We start from the raw sequence: 12,371 nt of genomic DNA, 5'->3' as shown, positions 1-12,371 counted from the left end.
TTTCAGAAAGATTCTTCTGAACTATAGCCCTTCAAATTGGCTCATTTTTGAAGTGCTGCCCATCTGAATTTACTCATTTTAAAAAATGCAATGTACAGTTTCTCCAGAAATAAAAGAGAAAAAAGAATTCAGACATGCCTTTCCTTATGAGCCCAAATTATGTAAGCATCAAAAGGATTAACTGTGTTCTGTTTCCTTTTATAAAGCAATGGACTCATCATCATCTCTGGTGAAAATAACTTTCTAAGTGTTAAGTGGGAAATAGTGCCCAGCTTAGAGCAATGAATTTCAAAGACTCCCGAAGGAGGGAGGCAGGAAATTTTCACCATTTACATTCATCTGTCTCTAAATTTTAACACAGGAAGACTCCTATAGCCACGGCTAATATCATTACTCAGTCCTCCCTCATAATATTCGATTAATCTTGGCTTCTCTCTGGTTCAATCTGCCTGATTTGTTGTGTCAAAAGGTCACAAAGAGAGAGAGAGAGAGAGAGAGAGAGAGAGAGAGAGAGAGAGAGAGAGAGAGAGAGAGAGAGAGAGAGAGCTGCAAGACTCCAAAAGTAGGAGCTCCGATGCTGTAGTTTCAATGATTTTATTGGCAGGAGGAGTACAAGTACTGCCAAAGTCAATACCCAGGATCTGTGTGTCCGGAGCTGCAGGTTTCCCAGTAGTAATGTGTCCCCATTTCTCATTACTGTCCCCCTTCTATGTGGTGGAAACAGATGCTACCCTAGGCTGCTTTTCCCATCTCCCTCTTAGCACCCCTCCCCTCCCCAATATGCTAGATTTTCTTCACTCCCCCAACCCCCCTTAAAACAGAGGGGACTTACAGTTTCTCATTTTTTCCTGCTTCAAAGAGTGAACCTTTCCCCTACCTTTGTCTAATGAACCGAAAGGTGAAGGGGGGAGGGGTGTGCAGGGCAGCTCGAGGTGAACTCTCACCTCCGCTCCTGACAGTGAAAGTGCTTTTTTTGATGAATGGATCTTTTTTGATGAATGCACCTATAAGGCTTCAAACTGCTAAATCGCCCAACCCTTTAACCTTCCTTCATATCTCCCTGACTCCAACTCAAAATAGATTTTTCAAAAAAACGCACTCTAATTCGATTGTGGAAATACTTTTGATTTAAATGTCACTGAAGGAAGAGCTAGTTTCTGGCTCATCTATATTACTGGAAGAGAAAATGTGGGGGAGTAAAAACACTGTTCATATTTAATCTCATATGAGAGACAGAGACATAGAGCGAGACGGATGGGGGAGGGGAGACAGATGGAGAGATCTCAGGAAAGATCTCATAATCTCCTGAGACAGAAACGGAGACAGAGATAGACAGAAGACAGAGACCGAGAGGGACAGAAGAGGGAGAGAGGAAGGAGAGGGAGAAGAGAGAAAGACAGAGACGGAAACAGAGCGATAGAAATAGAGAAACATAAAAAGATAGAGACAGACAGAGACAGAGATCGTTTTGGACTCTACTGCGGAGTGTCTGTACTGATCAGGTTATCAATGGGTACATTTTAAATCAAGTAAAATTTTACACACACACAGATACAGAGACAGAGACAGAGAGAGACAGAGACATGGAGACACAGAGAAAGAGACATAAAGAGAGAAAGAGAGAGAATTAGGAAAATCCCCGAAGTTGTATCTCCGTTCCCGACACCTAAATTTGGGGAAGCTCTGGAGAGTTTGCGGGGAGGGCGGTGCACCCGAGTTTTAGACCCCAGGACCCTCAGGCTAGACCATGCCCCACTCCAACCCTGGGGGAACCTGGAAGCTTCCAGGATGCATGTGCGGGACTGGGAACTTGCCAGTGTAGCATGTGGCTGGGCCAAGTGGCACGAGGGCAGCTTCCTCTGGGCCATCTCCTCACTGGAGCTCCCGGGCTGTTTCCCGTCCACCCCGCACCCACGCCCGAGCTTCAGGACTTCGGGGCTCCAGGGAGGGCGCTTTGGCCCTGGATACTCCCAAACTCCAATCTAGGATTAGCGAAACCCACTCCTTGGGTGGGGGGTGGGAGCGGGGGGGAGCCGTTCAGCTCTCCCGCTGCGCGAGGCCCGGAGGCCGGGTAGCTGAGTCTGCCTGCCCCGCCCCAAGGGCTCTCCAGGGCCAGTCCAACAGCCAACCCACCCCGCAGTCCAGTTCCTGCGGCTGTCCCGGCGCACGTGAGCCGGCAGGTGCCTGAGTTAAGGCGGGTAGCTGGGGCGGGAGACTGAGCCCTAGCCCGGAGCTGAGCAGCGTCTCTAGGAGGGAGGATGAAGGCGAGAGAACAGAGGGCGAGCGGAACGCAAGGGGCGCCTACTTCGAGGGGGCAGCTTCACCTGCTCTGCAGCGGAGAAGGCGACAGACACTACACCGGAGAGGCTACGGCAAAAGCTCCCCACAACCCCCACTGATCATTGCTCCTTCCTCACCAGGTTCACCTCGCCCTGCCACTCCCGCAGCGGGACCTACCTCCAAGACACAAGAGCAACCACAATTCGGGGACCATGGTCGCGAGCTTCTGATTTTCTCCAGCAGGACCCCCCCTCCCCCTTTTCCCCGCCTTTGCCCGCGACCAGCAGCACAGGTTGGATCAGCTCTCGCGTCTTCACTGCAGCTGACTTTCGGGACCTCCCGGGTGGCCGCAGGACCTCCACGGGACTCCCCAACCTGCGCACAAGTCCATCCGATCCGCACGCCTACTGCCCCAGTCCCGAGACCCAAAGGGCGGGCGGGCGGGTGGAAAGAAAGGCACTCTACAGGAGATGTGTCTTCCGAGCCAGTCACTCCAGTTTCGTACGGCAGTTCACTCTCAGCAAGGGTAGGAGGGAGGAGAGCACTCCTGGGTTCCTAGCCTGTAGAACGCACCGGGGCTTCTGCCTGAAGATGCGTGTCCCCCGCCTCTCTGCCCCCCCCCTTCCACTACACAGAAAGACACGCACTCGCAGCCTGTTGATAGTTGTAAAGGGAGCTTTGCAGTCATAGGTTCAAGTTGCCAGAAGAGGAGGAGACTGCTTTCAGTGGGGCGCACACACATTTACACACACACTCGAATCACATCCAACTGGCCCAGCTCCCCTGGTCATCTCCCGCTTCATCACCCCACACGCTGACCTCTCCCCAACCGGAGACTTTCCTGCCCAATCCTCCAACTCTCCGAGTGAGCATCTCACACCAAAGTTAACTCTCTGCACGTCCTTCCCGTAGGGCGCCTGGGGCAGCGAGCTCCCTTGGCACCTCCCCCATTTGCAGTGGTCCCCTGGGCATCACCCAAGTCCCAGTACAGCCCATCCTTGCAGAAGCAACTAGGGAGGGAGACGCTCTTCCTGACTTAGGGACCGCCAGTGCCCGTAAGTAGTTCCAGGAATAGGGCCCTAGCAGGAGGTAGACGGATCAGAGGTCTTTCTCTTTGGGTAGAATTTCCCAGTCTCCTCCCATCTAGGAAACCATGGTCAACAGTACTTGGATCTGTGTTAACCAGCCCCCATATCTTGTTTCTTTCCCATAGCTTTACCCATACACTGATTTAATAAAATAAAAAAAACAAACAAACAAACTGGAAGAATCTGTTTAGACTGGGAGCAGCCCTCAGTAAAAGAAAACCTCAGAAATGGGAGATGATTATCGAAATCATAGGGTCTAGAGTTGGAAGGGACCTTAATGATCTTGTCCAGCCTTCTCATTTTACATGTGAGGAAACCGAGGCACGGAGCTACGAAGTGACTTGCTGTAGATCACAAAGCAAGCTAATGAAGTTCAGATTCAAATCCAAGTCCCCTGATTCCAAATCTAAAATTCTTTCCACCACACTACGCACTCCTCACTCCCCACCTCCTGGTTTCTGGCTCACAGTAGACCGAAAGGCAGACTTCAGGCAGGAGAAAGGACAATAGGATAAGTGTCTGCCTTTTACCTGTAAAAGTCCCTAAATCTTACTCCCACTTCCCACCTCAGAGAATTTGAGTGACAGTTTTTCATGGAAAGGCTAAATGGAGAGACAAATGAATAACTCAGTTATCTGATTTATAAATGCTTTTTTAAAAAATGGAGGATCCACAAAATAACTGAAGTCAAAGTGCATCTTTTGTTTGAATTCTTTGGATAATTGTTCAATAAGTTCAATAAGTGTTCAAAGAAACCTGGCCATAGAGAGTTCTAAGAAGTTTATTCTTAAAGTCCCCTTTGTTGGTTGACAGGTTCAGGAAGTCGGGTGCTGAAAGATGCCGCCTCATCTTTGAGTTTCTCTCCAGAAACCTAAATGAGGTTCCTGGGGTGGTTTTTGTTTTTTTTTTTAAATGCAAAGTAGACCTGTCAAAACGGGAGAGTGTGGATTTTCCCTGGCTTTGTTTTTCTACTGGGGCAAAAGAGCAGAGCTTGACCAAAGCAGAAATTTAAGCCCAAATGGAAATGTATATCCATGTAAGGAAAACGATCAATTTCCTTCCTGAAAATGACCCTGCCCCACTCCCTTCCCATGTGCATTATTAGCAACAGGGTGAGACAAAGCAGGGATTTGCTGAAAGTGGAATTGGTGTGAGCTCTCCCTTTTAGACTACGAAAAATGAAGAGGATCCCTTTTCTTAGCAGAGACCAGAGGTTAACAAGGCTATTTGTGGCATTTACACAAATCCTGGGGCTAGAACTAAGCACTTAAAAAAAAATCTATAAATATATACTTAATGGTCTAGACCTGTATGCTGTTCTTCAGTAGAATTGTCTGCTCGGAGAAGAACCCTAGCGGCCAGTCTGTGGTTTAAAGTTGCTGAGGGAGGTTACCAACAATTAATGTCTTGGAAGGGAAGGAAACAGATTAAATATGGCTGTTTGGTCACAACTAGGTTTTTTCAAACTTTGTTGTATATGGAAATCAAAAGGAGAAACTGACCCAGAAGGTATTTTGCTTAGCTATTTTTTAAGTGCTTTCATGAACTTTTACAACCCTATTCTTCACCTGGTGATTGTATTTAGAATTTGAAAAGAAACTCAATTGCTGGGTCAGTGACATAAGGGACTTTGTCTTCTGGCCTGACCCGGAAATGACATAGGATACTACACAATTTTTTTGAGTACTTTGTCTGGATCTCTCCTTTGCTCCTATCTATTCCATTCTATATTTACTTGTATACATATCATATTGCTGGTTTTAACCTTGAAGACAAAGAATGCATTGTTATTAACATTTGTACTATTTATTGCTAGCATTTATAATAACTCAGAATTATATATCACTTGAGGTTTTACCAAGCATCTCCTAGCCCTGTGATGTGGGTAGCTTTTCCATCTTTATATCTCCAGATTAGCTTAACATGGGTGCTTAAACATCTGCTGATTTGAATATATTTAAGAATGTTTGTTAAATGAATTCATGAATACCATTAATAACAAAAAGAATGGTGAGAACCATTATATGGAAGGCTCATAGAATTAGAATTGTAAGGGAATTTAGAGTTAATTTATTCCAGCTCCCTCATTTTAAAGATAAAGAAACTGAGGGCCAGAGAGGGGAAAAGGAATTGTCTAAGATGATACAATGAAGAAGTGACAGAGCTAGGATTCAAGTGAAGGCCCTTTGCCTCTAAAGTAAGCATTCTTTCCATTATACCCCATTGCTACTTTATTTTGACAATCATCTTGTCCAAACTCTTCATTTGACAGAGGAGGAAACTGAGGACCAATTTAATGGAACAAACATTTATTAGTGCCTGGCACTGTAATAAGTGCTGGGGATATAATTAATAAAAAGAAAGACAGTCCCTTCCCTCAATGAGCTTACAATCTAAAGGGAGAAACAACACACAAAAAGAAATAGAAAAGCAGAGTGAGGGGAGAGATGGGCCACTGGGGGTACCCAATGAGGAGGTATCTTGTTCAATGAAATTGAAACTGGGCATGGCAGCAGAAGCCAGGTGGAATGACCTAAGAGTCCAGTTTCTGCTGTCTCTAAAGGAAGGCATTGGGAGGAATATGGTACTCCATCCTCCAGCCCTTCAGTCAGAGGGGAGAGGAGAATGAGGGAGGTAGAGTTGATCAAGGCTTAAGTTAGCATCATGGTGGTGAGTTTAGAAGTGATGAGCTTAACCTGGGAAGGATGGCTTGTTCTGTGGAGATGAAACCAGGCAGAGTAGCACATTCAAGATGGAGTGGGCCCAAAGAGGGGAAATAATTTGCCCTAAGTGGTACATTTTATTAGTGGCAGGGTAACACCTAGACACAAGTTTCTTAACACCTATTTATAGTACATCATGCTGGCCATTTCATTATCCAGTCTACTTCTGCAGCTATAGATGGAAATGGAAATGTTGGGCAGGGATAAGTTTTCATTAAGTAAACTAGTAAAAAAAAAATCACAGTTTAAGAGTTGGAAAGGATATCAAAGGGCAATTAGCTCTATCCACTCCTGAAAAAAAAAATGCCCTCTCTAACATACCTAACATGTATTCATCTACCCTTTTCTTAAAGACTTCAAATGACCTGAATAAATCCATTCCATTTTTGGACCCTTATTATTAGGAATTGTTCTCTTCATATAGAGCTGATATTTGTATGTCTAGAATTTTCAGGTGAAGCCCCAAGGGTAGAACACCAGAGGACCAAGTAGGATTTGTCAAACCCCTTTTCAATGTAAGAGTCCTTTAGACACCTATGAGATTAAAATTGGATATTAGATCATAAATCTCCCCTACTTAACCTTTCCCTTAATTTATCTCCCAGACTAGTAAATGGAAGAAGCTTCTGGTTTTCTAGATAGAGCTTTTATTGTATGGTAGTCACAAGGTGATGTTGATTAGAAGGATAGGAAAGTAGAAATACAATACAAATCGTCTTAAGTCTAGGCTTAGTCTATATTCTGTATAAAACTCACCAAAAGCCAAAGGCCACCTTTGGGGAGAGAGACCGAGCCAAGCCCGTGCTGTTAACCAAGAGCCGGGCCGAGTCAAACTCCAGTCCTCGTCTGTCTGTGCAGTGCAGCCAGGAGACCAGCGGAGCAGGAAAAAGGCCCCACTTCCATTCTCTCCTTGCCTTTTAAGCTCGCACCCCGGAAGTCGAGTGCTCAGCAGGCAATCTGGTGTGCGTAGCTCATGCTGTTGGTCTCCTTCCCAAAAGGGTGGTCCTAAAAAAAACTGGCGTCTCTCCATTATCTAACCGACTGTTAAAACTTTTTACCACACACCTGAACACTGCTTTCATGTTCCTTTTTCTCATGTTCCTTGTCTTTTCTCCAGGATATGCAACCTCATTTACTTCAAAGAATCCTCATTTGCTATTAATTTGAGGCCTTTGAAGCAGCTAGTGGCATAGAAGATAAAGTGCTGGGCCTGGGGTCAGGAAAGACCTGAATTCCAGTCTGGCCTCAGATGTGTACTAGCTTTGTTATCCTGGGCAGGTCACTCAAACTCTGTTTACCCCAGTTTCCCCAACTGTAAAATGGGGATAATAATAGCAACTAAATCTCAGGGTTGTTTTTAGGATCAAATGTGATAATATTTGTTTTTTTTATAAAACATTTAGCATAGTGCCAGGACTCTCTCCCTTCCTCCCAACCATCCCAGTTGCTCTTGTCTGGATACTCCCCAGCTTATCAATGTCATTCCTAAAATATGATGCACAAAATTGAGCACAGTACTTCAGATGTGGTCTGCCCATGGAAGAGCATCATAGGACTATTGCTTCCTTATTTCTGAAAATTAGGCTTCAATGTAGTTTAAGTTCATAGTAGCTTTTTTTGGCTGCTCTATTATAACACTGACTTATGTTGAGCTCATAATCCATTAAAGCCTCCAGATCTTTTTTTTTTTTCAGTTGAGATGGTAGCTAGTATTCAATATATCAATTATCTTTCCCAATTTTATATCTTCTTCAAGTTTGATAAGCATGCCACTTATGCCTTCATCTAAGTCACTGATAAAAAATGTTAATTGGTACAGGGTCATGTACAGAACTCCAGGAAGTTCCACTGGAGAACTCCATCTGAGTTGTCAGATTCATTAATGACTACTCTTTGGATCCAGTCATTCAGCTAGCTCAGACTCCGCCAAACTGTACCATCACCTAAACCACATCTCCCCAGCTTTTCCACAAGAATAGCTCAGGAGAGATTCTATCAAATGTTCTACTGAAATCTAGTAAAATTATATCTATATTATTCTGTCAAAATTGGAGATAAAGGTAGGTTGGCATGACCTGTTCTTGATGAAGTAGTGTGAGCTCTTTTTGATCACCACTTCCTTTTCTATAAGCTCATTGTCTTTAATAATAATCACTCTAAAATTTTACCAAGAATCAAGTATTGAGATTCCCCAGTCATGAACTTCCTTTACCAGCTTCTTCCTTTACTCTAAACTTCTTCCAGCTTAGAGTCTTAGCTGCCTGAGGCATTGAGAGATTAAGTATTTTATGCAGGATCATATAGCCAATTTGTGTCAAAGACACATGGACTTGAACCTAGTTCTTCCTGATTCTGAACTCTATATCCAATAGGCATGCTGCCTCTTTTCCCCAATACAGCTTAAAAAACAAAACAAAAGGTCATTTTTAGCTTTTCCCACAAGTCTCAGTTCATTTTAAGATTTAGCACTCTAGATATTATTCTTCCATGAAAATGTCATGCTTATGTATTCATCCTCCTTGCTTCCTTCATGTACTTACCTTTAAAAAAAATCTGAGTTGCTTAGTGATCTCTCTATGTATTCTCTTTCCTCTCCCCCATCTCTTTTTACACCTACCCTTACCCTTCTTCATCAGGTTTGCTTTTCTTTTGTCTTCAGAATTTCATTCTTGAGAACTTATTTCCCTTAGGATGATTTTCCCTAGAGAATTTTAATTCATAGGGGGCCTGTTTATCCTTTCTCTGAACCCTTTGAAATCTATTCATCCTAAATCTAGAGTATGTCAGACTGTTCCCAACTATCATCTTCTCTATCATAAATTCTAGTCATTTCCCTCACTTCTTACAGGTTCCCATTATTTCCCCACATCAATAATCAGTTCATCCTTGTTGGTGAACGTAAGATCTAGAATTTCCCATTATTGGTTCCTCTACCTCTTGAGAAACAACCCCAGTTATCAGGATGTAACTGCCAATGTGCACTGTTTTCTTGTTAGCTTCAGACACAAAGATGCTAGAATAGATTATCAAAATCTTAGAGGTAGAATTGTAGATTCTAATCCCCTCCTCTCACAGATAAAGAACCTAAGACATGGAGAGGTTAAATGATTTGCCTAAGGTCACACAGCAAGTTGATGGAAGAGAATTTTGAGAGCAAAATTGAATGACTAAATAAGGCTATATGAGCTAGGAAAAGTCTCTATGGAATAAAGTTCAAGAAGAATCAACTGAGTTGCTCCTAATAGCTGGTTCTTGACCCAGATCTTAAATTGTGGCCCTGACTCATGAATTTATTTTGCTTTCTCTTAAAAAAAAAAAACTGTGATGAACAGAACTGTTAATAAATGAAAGCTTTAGGAGAGCTTATAGAAAAGTATTATGCTTCAGCCCCACCCCACCCCCATAGTTAGGATAATCACTAATGATCATTTTTAATATTGGTCATTGTAAATTTCTAAATTCTGGTTTGAGATTCCCTTTCTGAGAAGTCCATTCTTCCATTCACAGCAGTTAAGCCAGAGTTGTTCTAGGGGCCGCTGTCTTTCTGAAAAATGGCTTGGTAGGTATAAATGAGGCATGTTGGAAGGAGACCTTCCATATGTTGGGAGATGAAAAAAAGACTATGCTATTGCACATGCTATGTTTATAGGCAAACAAAAATCAAAGTGGGAGGGTTGTGTAGCAGTAACATTTAGTTGTAACATCTCCCTTCTCTCCCATTTGACATTTACCTTTAGCAATATTAACATTCTGCAAAAGGGTACTATGGTCCTATTATAAGTATCTTCTGTTTTACATGATTTGAGTCCTGGATAAAGGAATTTCATCGTATTATGGATGAAGAAGAGTAGCCTAGGGGCAAGAACACTTGACCAGGAAACTTTGGTTGTTGTTCCAGCTTTGCCCATAAATTGGCTGTGTGACCTTAGGAAAGCCACTTAATGAGCCTCTGGAAAGAAAGAAAGAAAGGAAGGAAGGAAGGAAGGAAGGAAGGAAGGAGGAGCAGCTAGATGGCACAGTGGATAAAGCACCAGCCCTGGATTCAGTAGGACCTGAGTTCAAATCTGGCCTCAGACCCGTGACACTTACTAGTTGTGTGACCCTGGGCAAGTCACTTAACCCCAATTGCCTTACCAAAAAAAAAAAAAAAAAAAGGAAGGAAGGAAGGAAGAAAGGGACTGGACCAAATGGTCTCTAAGATAATTTCTACCTCTATGATTCTGTGGGTCTGTAATGGGATCAAAGGTTTGACCTTCTTTGTTATCTAATAAACCAGTAAATGCTGATGCCATTCCTTGAACTGCAAAAAGAGATGCTTTGTGCAAAGTCAAGGGCAGAGTCACCCAATACAAGAACCACTTAGATCCTCTCTAGTGTCTTGTACTCCCAAGCCTTCAATTCCATGTGCTGAATATAGGAGGCTGAAAAGCAAACTTTCCCTGAAGTCAGAGGCTGAGATGCTGCAGTAGCCAAGGGATTTTATAGGAACTGTTAAAAAAAAAAAAAAAGGCAGGACACAGGGAAGGGTTTTTTTGTTTCTCCTTTCAGCACCAGGAGGCTGTGTTGTTCACAGCCTTCCAAATGCCAGCGGGGAGAATCAGGTTTGGTCTTTAATGAATGTTTTTTAATAAACTTTGGAACACCTGCTTATTATCCTGCAGTAGATAATAATAAAAGTAAATCACATTTTTCTATTGCCTTAAAGTTTACAAAGCACTCTCCTTGCAACAACCTGTGAGGTAGGCAGCACAGGATCTTTTTGTTTTGTTTTGTTTGTTTTGTTATTAAGTAAGACCTGGAATTTTACAGGCATAGGGAGTTCCCAGGAAGCAGCCCCCTTAGCCAATGGACGCTGGCATCTTCTCTGCAATTGATAGTCCTAGAAAGATGCCTGGGGCACTGAAAGGTTGAGGGACTTCACCACACAGCCAGTATGCATTAGTAGGAGGACCTGAACCCAGGTTTACCTGAGTCTAGCTCTCTAACCATTACACTAGACTGCCTCTAAAAGGATAAGCACATTCCCCACTTTTTCTTTTTTCTTTTTATAGAGGTTATCATGATTTCACCTATGTTCCTAAAGAGTGGTCTGTAAAAGGATCTTTACAAATTATTCAGTCACATTTGACCATGCTTTTGTGGACACTTTTATAGAGAGGTCTCCCCTAATTTATATTCTGTGGAAATTCAGATTTTCTTAAAATATACCTGGAACCATAGAAACTTATACTCCAATTCCAGATATAAGCAGCAAATATATTGAAAAGGAAGTTCAGGGAGTGGCCTTCAGGGGACCAGTCACTTTCCTTTGTTGGGTCTCAGCTTCTTCATTTGTAAAAGGAAGGAGTTGGATTAAATATTCTTTAAATTAGAATCCAGATCTTAAATCATATGAGAATATGTTTATGAGGCTCAAGTGCAAAACACCATCTTGCTCTCTGGCAATGTCTATAATCAGCAGAGTAGCATAGTGTTTCAGTATTGGTTTTTTTCCTTTTTTTCCCCATTTATTCCTCCAAACAAGAATATATATATATATTCTTGAGTTAGTTTTGTATACATAGCCAGGGCCAGGGGAATTCCTGATCATGTATGGAACAATGGAACAGGTTGAAGACCTAGTGGTCAGGGCTCATTGCACATCCTGCCTTTTAAAAAAATTAAAAGCACAAAACCACATCCTCCTTCTTTGAATCCCCAAAGGGAGTAAAACTCAGGTCTGTATTGCAGGTATGATCGCTATCTGAGAAATCCATGTAGCTTCCAGGAAAGTCACTCACTTCTACCTACACCATGAGATATTGCCCAATGTTGTGGATTGCTTTTCTTCTTCCTTCCTTCCTTCCTTCCTTCCTTCCTTCCTTCCTTCCTTCCTTCCTTCCTTCCTTCCTTCCTTCCTTCCTTCCTTCCTTCCTTCCCTCCTCTCCTTCCTTCCTTCTCTCTTTCCTTTCTTCATTGCTTATTGATTGATAGCTTGATTCTTTCCTTCCTTTCCTCCTCTATCCCTCCTTCCTTTCATACTCCTTTCCTCTCTTAAGCTATCATGACAGTAAATGCCAAATAAGCATGCATGGGGAGAGAAAAGTGATATAGCTCTTCAGGTAAGATTATACCTGATGTCAATATCAAATTGCTAGGTGCCTAGGCAAACTGGACCCTAGTATTTATGTAATCTCTCTGCAGATAGAAGGCTAAAGTACATTGCCTTATGTATAGCACATACTTAATAAAATTTTGAACAGAATTAGACTTGTGGATTCATTTTTTTAATGTCAAGCAA

The 12,371-nt window shown here is 42.8% G+C and overlaps 1 protein-coding gene across 1 annotated transcript in view; it reads right to left on the bottom strand.

Annotated features, from left to right (window-relative positions):
* Positions 1 to 2,880, bottom strand: part of APCDD1L (APC down-regulated 1 like) — a 61,446-nt gene extending 58,566 nt beyond the window's left edge. The window contains exon 1 of the mRNA XM_043986193.1: positions 2,458 to 2,880. Within this exon, the coding sequence (XP_043842128.1) occupies positions 2,458 to 2,494 (37 nt within the window). The 5' untranslated portion in view covers positions 2,495 to 2,880. The remainder of the gene's footprint in view (positions 1 to 2,457) is intronic.
* Positions 2,881 to 12,371: the final 9,491 nt, after the last annotated feature.

Source organism: Dromiciops gliroides, chromosome 2 (genome assembly GCF_019393635.1).
Source record: "Dromiciops gliroides isolate mDroGli1 chromosome 2, mDroGli1.pri, whole genome shotgun sequence".
In the NCBI taxonomy this organism is placed as follows: Eukaryota; Metazoa; Chordata; class Mammalia; order Microbiotheria; family Microbiotheriidae; genus Dromiciops; species Dromiciops gliroides.
This window is presented reverse-complemented; position numbering and strand designations above follow the sequence as displayed.